At 42.0% G+C, this 22901-nt stretch overlaps 1 protein-coding gene across 1 annotated transcript in view; it reads right to left on the reverse strand.

Moving 5' to 3' along the window:
• LOC139415873 (cadherin-13-like) overlaps positions 1-22901 on the reverse strand; it is a 345399-nt gene that overhangs the window by 201514 nt on the left and 120984 nt on the right. Inside the window, exon 3 of the mRNA XM_071164006.1 lies at positions 3939-4117. Coding sequence (XP_071020107.1) covers positions 3939-4117 — 179 coding nt within the window. The remainder of the gene's footprint in view (positions 1-3938; positions 4118-22901) is intronic.

Genomic DNA, 22901 nt, shown 5'->3' on the forward strand with positions numbered 1-22901 from the left:
GTCACCCCGCTGAAAAAGCAATCATGTAGTTGCCTTGCTCCAGTTAAGGAAGACGCTGCCTCTGCTTGCTCATTGGAATGCACCACCGACACCCACACAGCCACTACGCCTTCCCTCATCCCCCTCCTCACCTCCCCAGCACAACGACCCTCTCCTGCTTCCTCCGTTCGCCTGTCTCTAGTCTCTTTAATGATAGTCCAATTCAGTTTTCTCTCAATATCAAATAATTTCTGGGTAACAATTAAGTACCTTGCTTTTCGATTAAAATTGTCAAATGATCAATGGTCAAACATATCTTCTCAAACAATAATTTTGCTCTGACTTTTTGTATATGGTCATAGTGGTAACTCCAAGTCACCCCACTTTAACAGATAATCATAGTTCACCATTCCCGTGCATCTCACTAAACCGCTCTCCTGCCGTCAGAGCGAGATCGCAGTCAGAAGAGAAAGGACTCATTGGATTGTTCCTCAAGTTTCTGTATATGACTTTTGTTAGTGTGTGCATTTAATTGTCAGTAAGGGAGAGTGGGATTATGCCTAAATGGTACATTGAGCCACCCTTGTTTCTAGGAAACCATTAAAAAAATGAAGAATTTGACCAAATATTTGAGAAGAGGTCATAATTTCATGGAGACTGAAGGGAGAAACCACATGGAAAAAGTTAGCTCCCAAAAACTTTTCACAAAGTAAATTCATTTGTTGTGTTAGAGGTTTCATGATGCTTGTATCTAAACCAAAGTAGATCATTTTAAGATTGTACAATACATCAGTTTGTGTCTTTATAAGCTTCAATATGAGGTCCGAAACCTAGCATGAAAGTTTTTCCTTGTAGTTGTGTGGGCTATCATAGTAAAAATGGTGACCTTGGGAAAAGGTCAGCCAATGGTTGAGCCAAAGGCTAGTTGACTTTTCTTCCCAAGCCTAATGCAAGGCATTACCACTAAGATATGAGCTAACAATAGTGCCTGGCCTATGGTAAAAAGTGTTTTAAAAAAGTACAAAGTGTTGTTAGGTGTTGTTAAAAAACAAAAAATTGATTGTGATCATGTGGAATTTTGTTTGGGAAAAAGACATGATGGACATGGTTTTAAAAAGGTAGAGGCAATATTTAATTCAGTACAGAAATGTATAACTTTGTCCCGCAACTCAACTTACCAGGGTTACACAACATCCTGAAATATATGTAGATATCTTTGTTAGAAAGAATACTACAGTATATTTCCCTTGACGAAGTGATGCTGAATGTAAAAAATGGCTCAACTTACCTCACTCTCCCCTGCTTTCCTACATGTCAATTACTTCAGTTGGGTGTTGTTAATTAAGGAAGTCAAGTTAATATTTAACATGTTCAAGAATTATTTCCTTTCATGTGTTTCATGCTACTGCTAGCCAGTTATGCCAGAATGTTAGCTAGTATTGTTAGATTGTAAGGCCTGATGGTGAAGCTCTCATGTATCGTTTCAAGGGAAATATATTAATTTTGTATTGTCTGTTTATGCAAATACTGTAGCTGTGTTTATGGACATTCAGCACCTTTATGTAGCCTCATGCTACCATGTACTGTATTTGTGATATGTAGCATATAATTTAGCCTGTGCCTCATGGCACAGTTACTATTCCATGTCATGGTATTGTGCACATCTTGGATACATTGCAGTCACATTTCAATGACTTAATATGTCATTCCATTGATGTATATTTAGCATATGCCTACCAGTAAATGGGCCTTTAATAGGCTGAATTCATAAGGCGATGGGGAATCATATTGTGTTAGCTTTCTGCTGTGTTTGAGAATTCAAAGCCCTTTTGGATGAGTTATTTGTACAGCTGTCACTGCTATCTTGATTTCCTTGCGTTTTTTCTCCTCTCCGTTCTCGGCCGTCTGCTCCGCCCCCCTCTTCTCTGAGAAGAGGTTGCCAGGTCGCAGTTGCAAAAGAGAACTTGTTCTCAACTAGCCTACCTGGTTAAATAAAGGTGAAATAAATCAAATAAAAAGAGCAGGCAGGCCCGTTGCCCTAGGAACCCCAGACTCCACACAGAAACAGTACTGTTCTTCCTTCAGACGAACATGAGCCAAAACTTTGTTCATTTGCACAATGTCTCTCGATCACATTCGCTTGTAAATGTCCAATCTCACCAAACAATGACATTTGGTAGCTTCTACCTATATATGTATAACTTTATGAGCTGGATTGCCTGTCTATGCACTTACATTATTTTTGTTTGCACTCGTTATTATATTTAGCTAGCAGCCTCAATGGAAATTCGCTATTACAAGCTCATTTTGTTAGTATTTTGGCAATAGGCACCCAATGGGTCGGACCCCTAGATGGGGAATTATTTGTCTGTGTGTGACCCGCCTGTTAGCTTGCACGATTCTTGCCATTCTCCTTCGATCTCTCTCATCAACATGCTCTTTTTGGCCATAGGAATGCCGCTGACAGGATGTTTTTTGTTTGTCGCACTATTTTTGGTAAACCCTAGACACTGTTGTGTCTGAAAAGCCCAGGTGGAAGGCCAGTTCTGAGATACTGGATCTGGCAAGCCTGGCAATGACAATCATATCATGCTCAAAGTTGCTTAGGTCACTCACTTTTCCCATTCTAATGTTCAATCGAACAGTAACTGACCACCCCGATTCCTGTCTGCTTGCTTTATATTAAAAGTGATAACAGCCTCAACTCTTCTTGGGTATGATGCTACAAAAGCTTGGAACACCTGTATTTGTGTAGTTTCTTCCAATAATCTCTGCAGATCCTCTCAAGCTCTGGCAGGTTGGATGGGGAGCGTCGCTGCACAGCTATTTTCAGGTCTCTCCAGAGATGTTCAATCGGGTTCAAGTCCGGGTTCTGGCTGGGCACTCAAGGACATTCACACGTGTCCTGAAGCCACTCCTGTGTTGTCTTGGGTGTGTGCTTTGGGTTGTTGTCCTGTTGGAAGGTGAACCTTTGCCACAGTCTGAGGTCCTAAGCGCTCTGGAGCAGTTTTCATTAAGGATCTCTCTATCGTTTGCTCCATGCACCTGTCCCTCGGTCCTGACTAGTCTCCCAGTCCCTGCCGCTGAAAACATCCCCACAGCATGATGCTGCCTCCACCATGCTTCACCGTAGGGATGGTGTCAGCTCTGCTCCAGACGTGACACTTGACATTCAGGCCAAAGAGTTCAATCTTGGTTTCATCAGACCAGAGAATCTTGTTTCTCATGGTCTGAGAGGCTTTCATGTGCCTTTTACTGAGGAGTGGCTTCTGTCTGACCCCTCTACCATTAAGGCCTAATTGGTGGAGTGCTGCAGAGATGGTTTTCCTTCTGGAAGGTTCTCCCATTTCCACAGAGGAAATGTGAAGCTCTATCAGAGTGGCCATCGGGTTCTTTGTCACTTCCCTGACCAAGGCCCTTCTCCATCGACACAATCCTGTCTCAGAGCTCTACAGACAATTTTTTGGACCTCATTGCTGGATTTCTGCTCTGATATCCACTGTCAACAGAGGGACCTTATATAGATAGGTGTGTCTCTTTCCAAATCATGTCCAATCAATTGAATTTACCACATTCTACAACCAATCAAGTTGTAGAAACATCTCAAGGATGATCAATGAAAACAGGATGCAACCTGAGCTCAATTTCGAGTCTCATAACAAAGGGCCTGAATGCTTATATAAATAAGGTATTTTATTTTCGCTTTGTCATTAAGGATAGATTAAGATTTTTTTTAAACCCATTTTAGAATAAGGTTGTAACATAACAAAATGTGGAAAAAGTGTAGTGGTCTGAATACTTTCTGAATATATAAAACACAAGAAAATAAAATTTAAAAAAATCTGTCCGCACCGGGCCTTTAAAACTTCATGGTAGCGAGGCAGTGAGACAGAAGCAGTGTTTTGGGGGCCCATCAGATCAGTCTGGAGAGGCTCCCAGCCCAATCAAAGCACACCCACCTCTCTGTCCAGAAGTGTGGGGGAGATGACAGTGACAATGTTGCCGCTCTCTGGGTTGATGTAGAACATGTTGGGTGAGGGTTTGTCGGGCGACTGCCTCACAATGTTGTAGCGCAGCACCGCGTTCTGCAACCTGGGGTCATCAGCATCCTCCGCTGTCATCGTCATCACCACGGTTCCTATAGAAACAGATAGTTTACTGTTAGAAGGTTACAGCACTATCTCAGTTCTTATTTATGTATATGATTTTATTTGATATTTTATAAACAATACAAAACATACACATACAAATGACTACATCGTACAAACATCACTACATCACACCTGCCCAGAACCACTATCCCCCACCCCTAAGGGCACCTTTATCACTTTCTGCCACATGCCCTCAAACTGCACAATTTTGGTAAATTTTTGGATAATAAAGCATTTGACCTTTCCATTGCATGAACGACGGAGGATTGGCTGATTTCCAGTTTTTGAGTATACATTTTTTTTGTCCAACCCATCTGGTATCTCACTGCACCCTCATATGGCATGTGTTGAAATATACAGACAGACAAATTAAAAGTACATTTACATTGCAATATCTCTGACATCCATCTTTCCATCTCCACCCATAACATTATTGAGTCATTAGTTTTACACTTCAGACATGACTCTGCCGCTGTGCTGTAAAAGTTCTTTATGTCACCAAATCACAATTATGATGAAAATATGAGCCTGTTCAAACCTGCACTGAGACAAAGGCCAAGAATGGCGACAGACATCAGTCAGAATACTCTGGGTCACTCTGAACACACATCCTTTTTACTAATGCATTCTCTTCAAAAACATTGGTCATAACGATATACCTAATGTAATTTAGTAATGGAACAAAGATGTGGTGCCCTCCCTGCATCGGAGCTGAAATCCCAGTCAAACCTTGACATACCCTCAACCCCCCTTCCTCTTGTCTCACCTCAGTGACAAACCTCACACCTCCACTCTACAGGCAAGAAAATATGTTTACTGCTGTGAAGCCAATCTCTCTCCCACCTCATATTCTTTCAGAACACACATCTCTTCTGAGAACAGCAAGGCATTTCTGTGGAGACTGAAAATTGAGTTTGGAACGCTATGGTTCACTCATAGAATGCAGAGTGCAAATTACGAGTGGGCCAGGGGGGGCTAAACCGTCCGGAACGAGATATATATTTTTACATTTAACCTTTATTTAACTTGGCAAGTCGGTTAAGAACTAATTCTTATTTACAATGACAGCCTACCCCGGCCAAACCCGGGCGACGCTGGGCCAATTGTTCGCCGCCCTATGGGACTCCTAATCATGGCCGGATGTAATACAGCCTGGATTCAAACCAGGGACTGTAGTGGCGCCTCTTGCATTGCCTTAGACCACTGTGCCCTTCGAGCCCGACATCTATTTAAATAATTACATTTGTATTCATTTTATTAATCTTAGAAATTATAAATGTTAGAATTGTTCTTCCACTTTGACATTATTGATTATATTGTGGACAGAAAAATGACAATTATATCCATTTTAATCCGTTTTTTAATCAAAAGGTGTCTGAATACTTTTACAAGGCAATATAAAGTGGGTAAAACAGTATGTAGACATTATTAAAGTGACCGGGGTAAAATTCCTATATGTACATAGGGCAGCAGTCTCTAAGGTGCAGGGTAGGGTACCAGGTAGCTGGCTAGTGACACTGTATTTTTAAAGCTTTGTTGTGTGTGTGGGTGAGTGTCTGTCTGTCTACTGAGAGCTCTAATTAGCCTGTAGAAGGATTACTGCTTTACCGACCACTAATCACCACAGCAAAGCCTCATAAAACATTGAGGTGAACAGTCAAGGATGTCGGCTAAAACTAAAAAGCCTTGCCAAAGAGACTTAAACAAGGCCTGTGTTTCTGTATGGGTACTATCAGAGTGTGAATTATACCGTGACATTAGGTCTACAATCTTGTAATCTGAATTTATTGATACCTTTTTTTGTAGAATGGAAACAGGGAGTACAGGAGGGGCTGAGCACACCCCCTTATGGGGCCCCAGTGCTGAGGATCAGAGAAGTGGATATGTTCTTTCCTACCTTCACCACCTAGGGCAGCCCGTCTTGAAGTCCAGGATCCAATTGCACAGGGCGGGGTTGAGACCCAGGGTCTCAAGCTTAATGATGAGCTTGGAGGGTATTATGGTGTTTAATGCTGAGCTGTAGTCAATGAACAGCATTCTTACATAGGTATTCCTTTTGTCCAGATGAGATAGGGCAGTGTGATGGCGATTGCGGACCTATTGTGGCGGTATGCAAATTGCAATAGGTCTAGGGTGACAGGTAAGGTGGAGGTGATATGATCAATAACTAGTCTCTCAAAGCACTTCATGATGACAGAAGTGAGTGCTACGGGGCAGTAGTCATTTAGTTCAGTTACTTTTGCCTTCTTGGGTACAGGAACAATGGTGGCCATCTTGAAGCATGTGGGGACAGCAGACTGGGATAAGGAAATTGAATATGTCCTTAAACACACCAGCCAGCTGGTCTGCACATGCTCTGAGGACATGGCAAGGGGTGCCGTCTAGGCCAGCAGCCTTGCGAGGGTTGACATGTTTAAATGTCTTAATCACGTCGGCCATGGAGAAGGAAAGCCCACAGTCCTTGGTATTTGGCCTATAGGAAGGGAGATACAAAATGGAATTGTGGTCAGAGATGCCGAAAGGAGGGTGCGGGATGGTCTTGTATGCATCGCAGAAGTCAGAGTAGCAGTGAACAAATGTTTTGCCAGCCCGGGTTCTACAATCCATATGCTGATAGAATTTAGGTAGCCTTGTTAAAATCCCCAGCTACAACAAATGCAGCCTCAGGATATATGGCTTCCAGTTTGCATAGAGTCCAGTGAAGTTCCTTGAGGGCCATCGTGGTATCGGCTTGAGGGGGGATATACACTGCTGTGACAATAACCGATGAGAATTCTCTTGGGAGATAATACGGTCGGCATTTGATTGTGAGGAATTCTAGGTCAGAGAACAAAAGGACTTGAGTTCCTGTTTGTTGTTACAATTACACCATGAGTCGTTATCATGAAACATACACCCCCACCCTTCTTCCCGGAGAGATGTTTATTTCTGTTGGCATGACGCGCAAAGAATCCCAGTGGCTGTACTGACTCTGACAGCATATCCCAGAGAGCCATGTTTCCGTGAAACAGAGTATGTTACAATCCCTGATGTCTCTCTGGAAAGCAACCCTTGCCCTAATTTTGTCTACCTTGCTATCTAAAGACTGGACATAGCAATTTATAGCAATTAATATACACATATTTAGCAATAACAATATGTTTATGTGACCAATATATTTTGATTTGCTTTGTTTTGCAAAGGTACATTGTCCCAAGGGTGTTGGCAGTCATAATGTAAGTAACCTAATTTATGTTTTCTAACTCCCCTGAATGCCTCTGTCAATCCAACAACTATTATCAGCAGTAATAATGCGCCTATGAACCTGAGTTATACTGTTAACACAGAGGCATTTTGGCCTCGTAGGAAGCCAACAGCTCAAACATAAATCTCACTGTCATGTCTACCTCTGATAAGCTTCCCTCCCAGTAAAGCAATAAAAATAATAAAGAATTCAAGAAAAGCACTACAAATAGCTCACATTATTAACATACATAGCCTAAGAAACAAGGTTCATGAAATCAATAGCTTGCTAGTAACAGATCAAATACTGACTTTCACTGGAAATCACTTAAATAATACCTGTGATTATATAGTGGCAATACATGGTTTCAACATCTACAGAAGAGACAGGAATGCTAATGCTTTTTATATACGGAGTCATATTCCTGTAAAGCTTAGAGAGGATCTCATGTCAAATATTGTTGAAGTAATATGGCTACAGGTTCACCTGCCTCACCTAAACGTCTATTATTGTGGTACATTTTTATAGACCACCAAATGCTAACAGTTAGTGTCTGTATAATATATATATAGGCAGAAACTTCAATAGGAAGTTCAACATTGGTCTGATCAATCAAAATCTATGCTTCAAGATTGTTTTGATCACGTGCACTGGGATATGTTCCGGGTTGCCTCTGAGAATAACATTGACGTATTCACTGACTCGGTGACTGAGTGTATCAGGAAGTGCATTGGCAATGTTTTTTCCACTGAGACGATTAGAACGTATCCAAACCAAAAAACATGGATAGATGGAAGCATTCAGGCAATTGTTAAAGTGCGAACCATCACATTTAACGACGGCAAGTTGACTGGGAACATGGAAGAGTACAAATAGTCCAGCTGTGCCCTCCCGTTAGGTAATCAAACAGGCAAAACGTCTGTACAGAGACGAAGTGGAGTTGCATTTCAATGGCTCAGACACGAGATGTACATAGTAAGGACTCCAGACAATGATGGATTAAAAGAGGCAAAACCAGTGACGTCGCAGACACCGATGCCTTGCTACCGGACAACCTAACCAGCTCCATCACCCTCTTCATGAAAAAAACAGTGCCACCCATGCAGGCCACCTCTGCTCACGAGGACTGTGAGCACTCATTCCCTCAAGGCTGCCGGCCCAGATGCCATGCCTAGCCGTGTCCTCAGAGTATGTGCAGACCAACTGACTGGAGTGTTTACGGACATATTCAATCTCAATGCTTCCAGATGTTCACCATTGTTCCTGCACCCAAGAAAGTGAAGGTAACGGAACTACATTACTATCGCCCAGTAACAGTAACTTCTGTCATGAAGTGATTTGATTTAGGGGGTGCTATTTTAATTTTTGGATGAAAAACGTTCCCGTTTTATGCAAGATATTTTGTCACGAAAGGATACTCGACTATGCATATAATTGACAGCTTTGGAAAGAAGACACTCTGACGTTTCCAAAACTGCAGAGATATTGTCTGTGAGTGCCACAGAACTGATGTTACAGGCGAAACCCAGATAAAAATCCAACCAGGAAGTGCCGCATTTTTTGAAACCGCCTCATGCCAATGACTCCTTATATGGCTGTGAATGAGCTACGAATGAGCTTACGTTTTCCACGTATTCCTCAAGGTGTCTACAGAATTGTGACGTTTTTTTACGCATTTCCATTGAAGAATAGCCGTAAGGAAGCATATTTAGCAAGTGGTCACATGGTGTCTCCCGCAGAAAATCTTGCGTAAAATACTGAGGTAGCCATTTTTCCAATCGCCTCGACCGATATATTATCGAATATATATGTTAAAAACACCTTGTGGATGGATCCTAAACAACGTTTGCCGTGTTTCTGTCGATATTATGGAGTTAATTTTGAAAAAAGTTTGGAGTTGTAATGGTAGCATTTTCCGGTCGATTTCTCAGCCAAGCATGATCAACAAACGGGAGCTATTTCGCCTACAAAAATAATATTTTTGGAAAAAAGGAACATTTGCTATCTAACTGGGAGTCTCCTGAGTGAAAGCATCCAAAGTTATTCAAAGGTAAATTATTTAATTTGGTTGCTTTTCTTATTTTCGTGAAAATGTTGCCTGCTTCCAGCAGAGCTAGCATAGCATTATGCCATGATAAACTTACACAAATGCTTGTCTAGCGTTGGCTGTAACGCATATTTTGAAAATCTGAGATGACAGTGTTGTTAACAAAAGGCTAAGCTTGTGTTTGAATATATTTTTTTCATTTCATTTGCGATTTGCATGAATAGGAAAAGTATTTATGTCCGCTGCGTCATGCAAATTAGTTTGAGGCTATGATTACGCTCCCGGATCCGGGATTGCTCGTTGCAAGATCAGATCACCTCCACTTTCCCGACACCCCATACCCACTGCAATTGCATACCACCCCAACAGATCCATGGATGATGTAATCGCCATCGCACTGCACGCTGCCCTATCCCATCTGGACAAGGGGAATACCTATGTAAGAATGCTGTTCAGCATTCAACACCATATTGCCCCCCAACATCATCTCCATGCTTGGGGTCCTGGGTCTGAACCCCGCACTGTGCAGCTGGGCCCTGGACTTACTGGCAGGCCGTCCCCAGGTCATGAAGGTAAGCTACAACACCTCTGCTACGCTGATCCTCAACACAGGGGGCACCACAAGGGTGCGTGCTCAGCCCCCTCCTATACTCCCTGTTCACCCATGACTGCGTGGCCACGCACGTCTCCAACTTAGTCATCAAGTTTGCAGAAAAAACAATAGTGGTAGGCCTGATTACAAACAACAACGAGACAGCCTATAGGAAGGAGGAAATGGGCCTTGGGAAGTAGTGCCAGAATAATAACCTCTCCCTCAACATAAAAAAGACAAAGGAGCTAATCTTGGACTTAATTAGACAGCAGAGGGAGCATGCCCCCATCTACATCGACAGGGCCAAGAGGGTGAAAAGCTTAAAGTTTCTCGGCATGCACTTCATATGTACATTGGGTATTCTAGTCAAGGCCTATCCTATATAACAACTCATGTCCACATCTTTTCTACTCATACGCTGCCCATAATGTCTCTACACACCATCGAATACATATATACAGTTGAAGTCGGAAGTTTATATACACTTAGGTTGTAGTCATAAAAACTTGTTTTTCAACCACCACCAATGTCTTGTTAACAAACTATAGCTTTGGCAAGTCGTTTTTTTCCAACAATTGTTTACAGACAGATTATTTCACTTGTAATTCACTGTATCACAATTCCAGTGGGTTAGAAGTTTACATACACTGAGTTGACTGTGACTTTAAACTGCTTGGAAAATTCCAGAAGATGATGTCATGGCTTTAGAAGCTTCTGATTTACATCATTTGAGTCAATTGGAGGTGTACCTGTCGCTGTATTTCAAGGCCTACCTTCAAACTCAGTGCCTCTTTGCTTGACATCATGGGAAAATCAAAAGAAATCAGAAAAAAATGTGGAGACCTCAACAAGTCTGGTTCATCATTGGGAGCAATTTCCAAACGGCTGAATGTAAAACGTTCATCTGTACAAACAATAGTATGCAAGTATTAACACCATGGGACCACGCAGCCATCACACAGCTCAGGAAGGACTCAGTTACTCCAGCTCTGTCAGGGGGAATGGACAAAAATTCACCCAAATTATTGTGGGAAGGTTGTGGAAGGCTACTGAAACGTTTGACCCAAGTTAAACAACTTATAGGCAATGCTACCAAATATCAACTCAAATCAAAGTTTATTTGTCACGTGCGCCGAATACAACAGGTATAGGTAGACCTTACAGTGAAATGCTTACTTACAGGCTCTAACCAATGGTGCGGAAAAAAATAAGGTATGTGTGTGTGTGTTTGTTTGTGTAGGTAAGTTAAAAAATAAAACTACAGTAAAAATACATTTGAAAACAGAGTAGAAAGGCTATATACAGACACCTGTTGGTCAGGCTTATTGAGGTAGTATGTACATGTCAGTATCGTTACTGTGTGTGTATGCATACAGTGACTATGCATATATGATGAACAGAGAGTAGCAGAAGCGTAAAAAGAAGGGTTGGCAGGTGGTGGGACACAATGCAGATAGCCCGGTTAGCCAATGTGCGGGAGCACTGGTTGGTCGGGCCATTTAGGTAGTATGTACATGAATGTGTAGTTAAAGTGACTATGCATATATGATAAACAGAGAGGAGCAGCAGCGTAAAAGAGGGGTTAAGGGGGGGGGGGGGACAATGCAAATAGTCCGGGTCACCATTTGGTTACCTGTTCAGGAGTCTTATGGCTTGGGGTAAAAACTGTTGAGAAGCCTTTTTGTCCTAGACTTGGCACTCCGGTACCGCTTGCCATGCGGTAGTAGAGAGAACAGTCTATGACTGGGGTGGCTGGGATCTTTGACAATATTTAGGGCCTTCCTCTGACACCGCCTGGTGTAGAGGTCCTGGATGGCAGGCAGCTTTGTCCAAGTGATGTACTGGGCCGTATGCACTACCCCCTGAAGTGCCTTGCGGTCGGAGGCCGAGCAATTGCCGTACCAGGCAGTGATGCAAGCGGTCAGGATGCTCTCGATGTTGTAGCTGTAGAACCTTTTGGGGATCTCAGGACCCATGCCAAATCCCATGCCTCAGGACCCATGCCCATGCCAAATTGTTAGTTTCCTGAGGGGGAATAGGCTTTGTCGTGCCCTCTTCACGACTGTCTTGGTGTGTTTGGACCAGTCTAGTTTGTTGTTGATGTGGACACCAAGGAATTTGAAGCTTCCAACCTGCTCTACTACAGGCCCGTCGATGAGAATGGGGACGTGTTCAGTGCTCTTTTTCCTGTAGTCCACAATCATCTCCTTAGTCTAGGTTGTTATTTTGTCACCACTCGGCCAGGTCTCTGACCTCCTTCCTATAGGCGGTCTCGTCGTTGTCGGTGATCAGGCCTACCACTGTTTTGTTGTCAGCAAACTTAATGATGGTGTTGGAGTCGTGCCTGGCCACGCAGTCGTGGGTGAACAGGGAGTACAGGAGAGGACTGAGCACGCACCCCTAGGGAGCTCCAGTGTTGAGGATCAGCGTGGCAGATGTGTTGCTACCTACCCTCACCACCTGGTGGCGGCCTGTCAGGAAGTCCAGGATCCAGTTGCAGAGGGAGGTGTTTAGTCCCAGGATCCTTAGCTTGGTGATGAGCTTTGAGGGTACTATGGTGTTGAACGCTGAGCTGTAGTCAATGAACAGCATTCTCACATAGGTGTTCCTTTTGTCCAGGTGGGAAAGGGCAGTGTGGAGTGCAATAGAGATCGCATCATCTGTGGATCTGTTTGGGCGGTATGCAAATTGGAGTGGGTCTAGGGTTTCTGGGATAATGGTGTTGATGTGAGCCATTACCAGCCTTTCAAAGCACTTCATAGCTACGGACGTGAGTGCTATGGGTCTGTAGTCATTTAGGCAGGTTGCCTTTGTGTTCTTGGGCACAGAGACTATGGTGGTCTGCTTGAAGCATGTTGGTATTTCAGACTCAATCAGGGACATGTTGAAAATGTCAGTGAAGACACCTGCCAGTTGGTCAGCACACGCCCGGGGCACAGGTCCTGGTAATCAGTCTGGCCCCGCAGCCTTGTGTTTGTTGACCTGTTTAAAGGTCTTACTCACATCGGCTACAGAGAGCGTGATCACACAGTCATCCGGAACAGCTGATGCTCTCATGCATGCCTCAGTGTTGCCTGCCTCAAAGCGAGCATAGAAGTGATTTAGCTCGTCTGGTATGCTCGTTTCACTGGGCAGCTCGCGGCTGTGCTTCCCTTTGTAGTCTGTAATAGTTTGCAAGCCCTGCCCCATCCGACGAACGTCGCAGCCGGTGTTGTACGATTCAATCTTAGCCCTGTATTGACACTTTACCTGTTTTATGGTTAGTCGCAGGTCATAGCGGGATTTCTTGTAAGCTTCCGGGTTAGAGTCCCGCACCTTGAATGCGGCAGCTCTTCGCTTTAGCTCATTGCGAATGTTGCCTGTAATCCATGGCTTCTGGTTGGGGTATGTACGTACAGTCACTGTGGGGACGACGTCCTCAATGCGCCTATTGATAAAGCCAGTGACTGATGTGGTGTATGCCTTAATATCATCCGAAGAATCCCAGAACATGTTCCAGTCTGTGATAGTAAAGCAGTCCTGTTGTTTAGCATCTGCTTCATCTGACCATTTTTTTTATAGACCGAGTCACTGGTGGTTCCTGCTTTAATTTTTGCTTGTATGCAGGACTCAGGAGGATAGAGTTGTGGTCGGATTTACCAAATGGAGGGTGAGGGAGAGCTTGGTACGCATCTCTGTGTGTGGAGTACAGGTGATCTAAAATTTTCTCCCTCTGGTTGCACATTTAACATGTTAATAGAGATTTGGTAGAACTGATTTATGTTTCCTTGCATTAACCCCTCTGGGATATGTGAGACCAAAAGCCAGGGGAAATAAATAAATTACTAAATTACTATAAAAATCTAACTTTCATTAAATCACACATGCAAGATAGCAATTTAAAGCTACACTTATGAATCCAGCCAACATGTCACATTTCAAAAAGGCTTTTTGGTGAAAGCAAACGATGCTATTATCTGAGGATAGCACATCCATAAACAAAGAAGGAAACCATATTTCAACCCTGCAGGCGCGACACAAAACGCAGAAATAAAAATATAATTCATGCCTTACCTTTGACGGGCTTCTTTTGTTGGCACTCCAATTTGTCCCATAAACATCACAAATCGTCCTTTTGTTCGATAATTCCGTCGATATATATCCAGAATGTCCATTTATTTGGTGCGTTTGATCCAGAAAAACACAGATTCCAACCTGCTCAACGTGACTACAAAATATCTCAAAAGTAAACTTTTAAACTTTGCCAAAACTACCTGTAAACTTTGCCAAAACATTTCAAACTACTTTTGTAATACAACTTTAGGTATTTTTTAACGTAAATAATCGATAAAATTGAAGACGGGATGATCTGTGTTCAATGCAGGAAGTAAACAAACTGAAGCATGCTTTCTGGTCACTCGCCTCTATCTAACAGTACACTTCAAGTGACCCTAGTTCAAGATGGCCGTATTTCTTTATTACACAAAGGAATAACCTCAACCAATTTCTAAAGACTGTTGACATCCAGTGGAAGCGATAGGAACTGCAAGGTCCCTTAGAAATCTAGATTCCCATTGAAAAGAGAGTGACCTGAATAATTTTGTCCTTGGGGTTTCGCCTGCTATAAGTTATGTTATACTCACAGACATGATTCAAACAGTTTTAGAAACTTCAGAGTGTTTTCTATCCAAATCTACTAATAATATGCATATCTTATCTTCTGGGGATGAGTAGCAGGCAGTTGAATTTGGGCATGCATTTCACCTGGACGTGAAAATACTGCCCCGTCACCAAGAAGTTCAAGTCTTCGGCCACTAGGAGCTTAATTCCTTCTACAGCTGACTGAGTGCGGTCTTAGTGCCAGCATCTGTCTGTGGTGGTAAATAAACAGCCACGAAAAGTATAGCTGAGAACTCTCTAGGCAAGTAGTGTGGCCTGCAGTTTATCACAATATACTAGAAGTATACCCTTAGATTTCGTGCACCAGCTGTTGTTTACAAATTTGCACAGACCGCCCCCCCCTCGTCTTACCGGAGTGTGCTGTACTATCCTGCCGGTGCAGCGTGTATCCCGCTAGCTGAATATCAATGTCGTCATTCAGCCATGATTCCGTGAAGGGAGATGATTCCGTGAAGCATAGGATAACAGTTTTTGATGTCCCGTTGGTAGGATATTCGTGATCATACCTCGTCTAGTTTATTGTCCAATGATTGCACGTTGGCGAGTAATATTGACGGTAACGGCAGCTTTCCTCGTTGTCTTTTGCGGGTCCAGACGAGGCATCCGGCTCTTCGTCTTCTGCGTCGCTTCCTTTTGCGAATAATTGGGGTGTCTGATCTGTGGGGTGTTTAGAGAATATTGTGTGAGTCCTGCTTGTTATTGTTGTTGTTGTTGAAGAAATCTTCATCTAATCCGAGGTGAGTGATCGCTGTCCTGATATCCAAAAGCTTTTTTCTTCCGTAAGATACGGTTGCAGAAACATTATGTATAAAATAATTTACAAATATTGCAAAAAACCACCACATAATAGCACAATTGGTTAGGAGACGGCCATCTCCTCTGGCGCCATACGTGTCAATTGAGTGTATGTAAACTTCTGACCCACTGGGAATGTGATGAAAGAAATAATAGCTGAAATAAATAATCCTCTCTACTATTATTCTGACATTTCACATTCTTAAAATAAAGTGGTGATCCTAACTGATCTAAGACAGGGAATGTTTACTAGGATTAAATGTCAGGAATTGTGAAAAACTTAGTTTAAATGTATTTGGCTAAGGTGTATGTAAACCTTCGACTTCAACTGTATGTATATATTCGTTCAAATATTTCTTAATTTCTTACATTTCTTTCTTTAGCTTTTGGGGATTTGTGTGTATTGTTTTATGTTGTTTTGTATTGCTACACTGTTGGAGCAAGGAACATAAGCATTTTGCTACACCTGCGATAACATCTAATAAATATGTATATGCAAACAATACAATTGTATTTTATTTGATGTGTGAAATGCTCTCTGTTGGTATGTGATACTAAAGTTCCAAACGCTGTGCCTAATATAGTGTATCAGAGATAATACAAGAGGTTTTGTAGTGATTTTCTATGTTGAAGGTGTGTAATGAGGAGCAACCAGATGCTGCATTTGACACATTTATGAAATTGCTTTTCCAGTTAATAATAAGCATGCACCCATTAAGAAAATGACTCTAAAAACTGTTAAATCCCCGTGGATTGATGATTAATTGAAAAATGGTATGGTTGAGAGGGATGAGGCAAAATAAATGGAAAATAAGTCTGGCTGCACAGCCGATTGGGATCATATTGTAAATATAAAAATCATGTGACTAAACTAAACAAAAAGAAGAAGAAACTGTACTATGAAACAAAGATAAATAATATGATGACAGTAAAAAGCTTTGGAGCACCTGAAATGATATTTTGGGAAAAAGGCAAACTCAGCTCTACCATTCATTTAATCAAATGGCTCATTCATCACTGAGGAGGATAGCAGACTACTGTATATTGCCACTACATATGTTTCCTTCTCTTCAATCTAAGTCTACAGGAAAGTATGTTCCCTCAGGCCTGGAGGGAAGCGAAAGTCATTCCGCTACCCAAGAATAGTAAATCAACCTTTACTGGCTCAAACAGCCGACCAATACATTGGCTGAACGAAACTGATAAGAAGATTGTGGGAGCTGTTTTGTTAGACAACAGTGCAGCTTTTGACATTATTGATTATAACCTGCTGCGGGAAAAACTGATGTGTTATAGATTTACATCCCATGCTATATCGTGAATCGAGAGTTAACTATCTAACAGAACACAGAGGGTGTTCTTTAATGAAAAGCCTATCCAACGTATGTCTGTCTTTGACCTGCCACTGGCAATGATCTGCCACTGGCACTGAGTAAGGCATGTATTCTGATGACTCAACACTATACACGTCAGCTACCACAGCGAGTGAAATCGCTTAAACACTTAACTAATAGCTGCAGTCAGTTTTAGAATGGGTGCCATGAAATAAGCTAGTCCTAAATATTTAAAAAACTAAAAGCATTGCATTTGGGACAAATCATTCACTAAACCCTAAACCTCAACTAGATATTGTAAAGAAATTGAGCAAGTTGACTAAAGACTAAACTGGTTGGTGTAACCTTGGATTGTAAAACTGTCATTGTCAAAACATACTTTAGGTAGACACACACACAGGCACACACACAGACACACACACACACACACACACACATACATACATACATTGCAATGTTGTTATATTGCTGTATTATGGATTTTGTATTGCATATATGTTGAAGTAGAGTTGAGAGTAGTAATGTACTGTGTGGTGTATGGTTTTATTTTGTATTTGCCTTAATCTTGTTTAGATCTCAGGAACAGTAGCTACTGCCTTGGCAGCAGCTAATGGAGATTCCTAATAAATACAAATACAAATGACACATTTGCATCATACTTCTAATCATTATTCTTGACTCTCGAAACAGAGATGTAAATGTATAAACCTGGAAACTTTGTTCCTGTGCTGCCACCTTCTGCTTGTAGTGGTAGAGATAAAGAACTAAGAAAGTGGATCTGGTTATTACTAGTCTAGCCTAGTGGTTAGAGTGTTGGACTAGTAATCAAAAGGTTGCAAGTGCAAATCATCCCTGAGCTGACAAGGTACAAATCTGTTGTTCTGCCCCTGAACAGGCAGTTAACCTACTGTTCCTTGGCCGTCATTGAAAATAAGAATTTGTTCTTTTAACTGACTTGCCTAGTTAAATAAAGGTAAAATAAAAAATATCAGGAGTAGGATTTACCCTTGGACATAATGCTAGGACGGGTGGGATCGGTGAGGTAAGAGAGTTCAATTCCATGTCTCTACAATGGATAATCATGGAGTACACTCTACTTTAACTTGCTCTCTCTGTAGACACTGTGGTTCTCTATCTAATTCTACAAAACTGCTACAGTAACCATCCACAACATGGGGTAATAAACAGCTCAGCCATCAGTCTAATATAACTGTTGGTGAGCTCTTGTGACTCGTCTCCCAAACCCTCTCTATGTCATCTGGTGGAGCTCCCTGGTCGCATGCCAAAGGTCAAATGACTGGGCTCCTGACATGATTAACATCTACTGACCCCAGTTGACCTCTGACCTGTCTGCTCAGACAGGCTGATAGGAATGACAGAGGCATCATGTACTATATCTACTATCAATATGGGCATGCAGGGAGATAGCAACCAGCTACTATCAGCACAAACACTCCCGCGTACGCACGCACGCACGCACGCACGCACGCACGCACGCACGCACGCACGCACGCACGCACGCACGCACGCACGCACGCACGCACGCACGCACGCACGCACGCACGCACACACACACACACACACACACACACACACACACACACACACACACACACACACACACACACACACACACACACACACACACACACACACACACACACACACACAAATAAATAAATCAAGCATCCATAATTGGATAATGGAACTAGATAAAAAGCAATAGCTGATTGCCAGTACCTAATCATAAACCAATTACAGCTACCTAGACTCAGTGATGAGTCGTTGTCCTTTCTCATGAAGCCCATGTTCTCATCAGTGCTAAGGCAGAATCAATGTTAACTGGATTGGATGGTTAATGGGAGGATCTGAAATAGCTGGAAATGAATCCACAGGTCCAAACTACTGTATTATAAACTTCCCTCATCTAATGGAGAGGATGAGATCAGCAAACAAGGCGAAGGCCTTCCCTCCTCTCTTCTAGCCTACATTCTCCTCCACCCTTCTCCCCCTCTCCTCTCCACTCCTTTTGTGGATAAATATTTCAATACATAGATGTCTGTAGACCACTACTGTTTAAAACCAACAAATTAAGAAATATGTTTTACTTTCAATCTCTTTCTTTCCCCATCTCTCTCTTTACTGAGGCAGAGGGGTCCCTGCTCCAAGTTCCCTGCTAGCAGTTATTTCAGACATAGTGGTGTCGGTCTCCCTGTGATTACCCCATAGCTGGGTACTGACGGTGTGTGTGTGTGTGTGTGTGTGTGTGTGTGTGTCTTTCTGTTTTCTATATGTGTACGTATGTGTCCACGTGCACCGGCATCCATCTGAGGCTGAGGTGCTACCCACTTACTGCATCTGGAGAACCATGGGAACCAATCACAGAGGCCCCCACTATGGTGCAGGGAGCAGGTCTTTTCTACTCTTCTATGCTGTTACTTTAGCTCAACCCCAGGAGTCAGCCACAGCAGCACTCAACCCATCCACACAACCCAGTTAACTCCAGCCAACCATGAAAGGATGAAAGGGCTGCGTGGTTAATGTGCATGGACAAGTAGGTAATTATGAAGATGTCACAGAGTATTATTAGTTCATAGGGTGCTTCAAATCCTAAATTATCCATGAATGAAAAAGGGGAAAGTAAATACTGATTCAGTGTCCTAACATTTTCTGGTCACGTTATATAAAATTTATTGAAACTCAGGATCAAAGATAACAAAAAGCTCAATGGGAAATGGAGAGTGGGAGAGAGAGAAAGAGAGAGAGAGAGAAAGCATTTTTACAGCTCCTTCCCCAACTATGTGGTCCTCCGGGTGAACTAACTGAATAGGATGGTTCTGAATGAGCTTAGTCAATGCATGCTGCAGATGCACTTTACCTCATTCCACAATGTTGCTGTTGCTGCTATTCAGAAAGAACACTTATAGTAGTACCATGAGTTTTTGTGCTGAATATTTTCCACCCGGGGTATTTGGTAGATTAACGCTGAGGTTTTTCCTTTCCTTAGCCCATGCCCCCCTACGCAGAGCCAAACGAAAACACACAGCCACAACAAATATCGAACATCCATCCTCCTATTCAACCGTTAATACTTCAAGTCCATTGTGCACTACCAATGGGGAGAGGGCACAAAATGGAGACTGAATGTTCCACTGTAGAGACACACAATTACATTGAACAAGCCATTCGCTGCCTTATGCTGCTGTATTACCATAGTCAAGGACATTTTCACTGGCCTTTTTATTGTATGTTCATGTGGTGGTTAATTCTCATCCTCCCTCAGCAGGTAAACTGTCATGCAAATAAACTAGCGACACAACTAAACATTTCTGTGGCTCAGGATTCTCTCATAACAGTTTCCTTATGGAAGTAAACCTCAAAGGTCCTTGATGAGAACACAAAGAAATAGTGTCACCATCTTGGATAGACAATTGACAGAAAAGGAAAGATTGCATTGTAATTATTTGCAATAATTAACAATGAACCAATTAAGCACAATAATTAACACTTCATCTGTTAAACTGTGACGGTTAATCTGAGGAGAATTATAGGTCCTTCTCCAGGGACTAAAAAAAGTTTACCAGGAAGTTTACAACTGTTAAACCAAAACTTTTCCCATTCATTCATTTACAGCACTTAAGTATTGTTGGTGGAAATAATTCACTTGCTATGAGACTAGCAGCAGCAGAAGTAGGAGGCTATGAACTGCAGACCAGACTGCTGTACTGAAACAAAATGGGCTTTAATGAGTACTGGGCTGACAGTGAGGGGAATTGACTCAAATAGTTTGTTCTCAACTGCTTACCACTCATCACAGTCTAATTGTCTTTAAAGGCTTAGCCAACTCAGATCAGATCAGAACCCAGGGGTTGGCAGATTTAATGCATTTAATTTATTTAACCTATATTTAATGAGGCAATTCAGTTCAGAACAAATTCAATTATTGATCAAGAAGGTCAATAATTGATCTATGGCATACATGTACACTACCGGTCAAAAAGTTTTAGAACACCTACTCATTCAAGTTTTTTTTATTTTTGTATTACTATTTTCTACATTTAGAATAATAGTGAACACATCAAAACTATGAAATAACACAAATGGAATCATACAGTTACCAAAAAAAGTGTTAAACAAATCAAAATTTATGTTATATTTGAGATTCTTCAAATAGCTACCCTTTGCCTTAATGACAGCTTTGCACACTCTTGGAATTCTCTCAACCAGGTTCACCTGGAATGCTTTTCCAACAGTTTTGAAGGAGATCCCACATATGCTGAGCATTTGTTGGCTGCTTTTCCTTCACTCTGTGGTCCGACTCATCCCAAATCATCACAATTTGATTGAGGTCTTGGAATTGTGGAGGCCAGGTCATCTGGAAAATACACATGCGGAGATCATCTGTTCACCCACACCGCGTCTCACAAAGCGATTGGAACCAAAAATCTCCAATTTGGACTCTAGACCAAAGGAAACATTTCCACCGGTTTAATATCCATCGCTCGTGTTTCTTGGCCCAAGCAAGTCTCTTCTTCTTATTGGTGTCCTTTAGTAGTGGTTTCTTTGAATTAAATTGAGATTGTCACCATTTTGGAACAAAGTATTGACCAATATGTGGGGTAAACTATAACAAAGTTTTGTGGATTTCAAAAAAGGACTTCCTTTGTTTGGTATCATTGTTTTGTTCCCCATGAGCACTTAAGCTCTTCTGTGGGCATTCACAACAGACTGACAAACCATTCAACCAGAATTAAAGCGTGTATGAAATACACAAACAAAATGTCTGCCGGAATCATCTTCTCTCTTTGCTTCAGCAGCAACACAGCAGCGTACCACAAATCTCACAGCAATAAATAGCAAATAAACTACACTGTGTCATCCTGATAACATCTGACTAGACGACATGATCCATGGCTGTGACGACATGTTCAGCGGAGTGAACCATGCCCTCTCCACATGAACCATGCCCGCTACACACAGGACCACACAAGCCCAACCCAACCTGGCACCCCAGAGCCAAGTTCAATCAGCACACTTCCACACACCCCGTCAAAGGATTACACCTACTTGTGGGCCAGCAAATGTCCCTTATCAATAAATGAAGAAATACAAGATATGTGGATAATTGCCTCAGTGTTTGCCTCTCTACTGCATCTAAATATGTCTCTCAGAGTCTGCTGGTGGCAGGACAAAGTTGATTATTTCACAGCAACAGTAGAATATATCCCTGTCCCTCCAAACTAGCAACCAGCCAAAAAGCTCTCTTTATTAATCAAAGAAACTATGCCCTAAGATATTGTTTCTTCTATGAAAACCTACACCTCTCCAGAGAGAGAGAGAATAAATAAACCCATTATGGAGGACAAGGACATTCCCTTGGGTAAATACCAAGCTATAAACAGTGTGAAGTGAATTACGCTAGGTAATTATATTAAATATAATTCCTTCCATTGGCAAACATATGAATCATAGTATTTGAAATTATTAGAAGGGTACAGTAATAAATAAATACATTGAGAGAGAAATTTCAATGACCTGGTGTATGGAGATAAATAGACCGAGTTGTTGTTTTCAGTCCATCACAGTGTCTTCATTATAATCGGCTCCATGTGTAACCTCCATCCATCACTTTAAGTCTACTGGGAATAGCTGCTTACAGATATCATATTCTGTAGCTGATCATGATGTAGATCACTGATTATAACTGTCACTGGTACAGCATGTCTAGTTCAGAATACAAGCTTTTCAAAAAATATTTGTATTATAGCACATTGATAACAGTCCAGCTTTCTTGGGTTCTACCCTGTATCCTCTTTTCCTCCTGCTTATAAACCCCCCATTGCCCCCTCTGTAGTAGTGTTCATGCTCTGCAGTAGTGTTCATGCTCTGCAGTGGTGTTCATGTTCTGCAGTGGTGTTCATGCTCTGTAGTAGTGTTCATGCTCTGAAGTAGTTTTCATGCTCTGTTCTGTAGTGCCTGTAGTTTTCAACGCCTGTCAAATACGATCCCTAGTCAGTCTTCAGCTGTTCTCATGGTTCACTTTCTGCCTCATACCTGCAAACCAGCTGTCCAGCTCTGAAACACAGACAGACAGACAGACAGACAGACAGACAGACAGACA

Source organism: Oncorhynchus clarkii, chromosome 1 (genome assembly GCF_045791955.1).
Source record: "Oncorhynchus clarkii lewisi isolate Uvic-CL-2024 chromosome 1, UVic_Ocla_1.0, whole genome shotgun sequence".
In the NCBI taxonomy this organism is placed as follows: domain Eukaryota; kingdom Metazoa; phylum Chordata; class Actinopteri; order Salmoniformes; family Salmonidae; genus Oncorhynchus; species Oncorhynchus clarkii.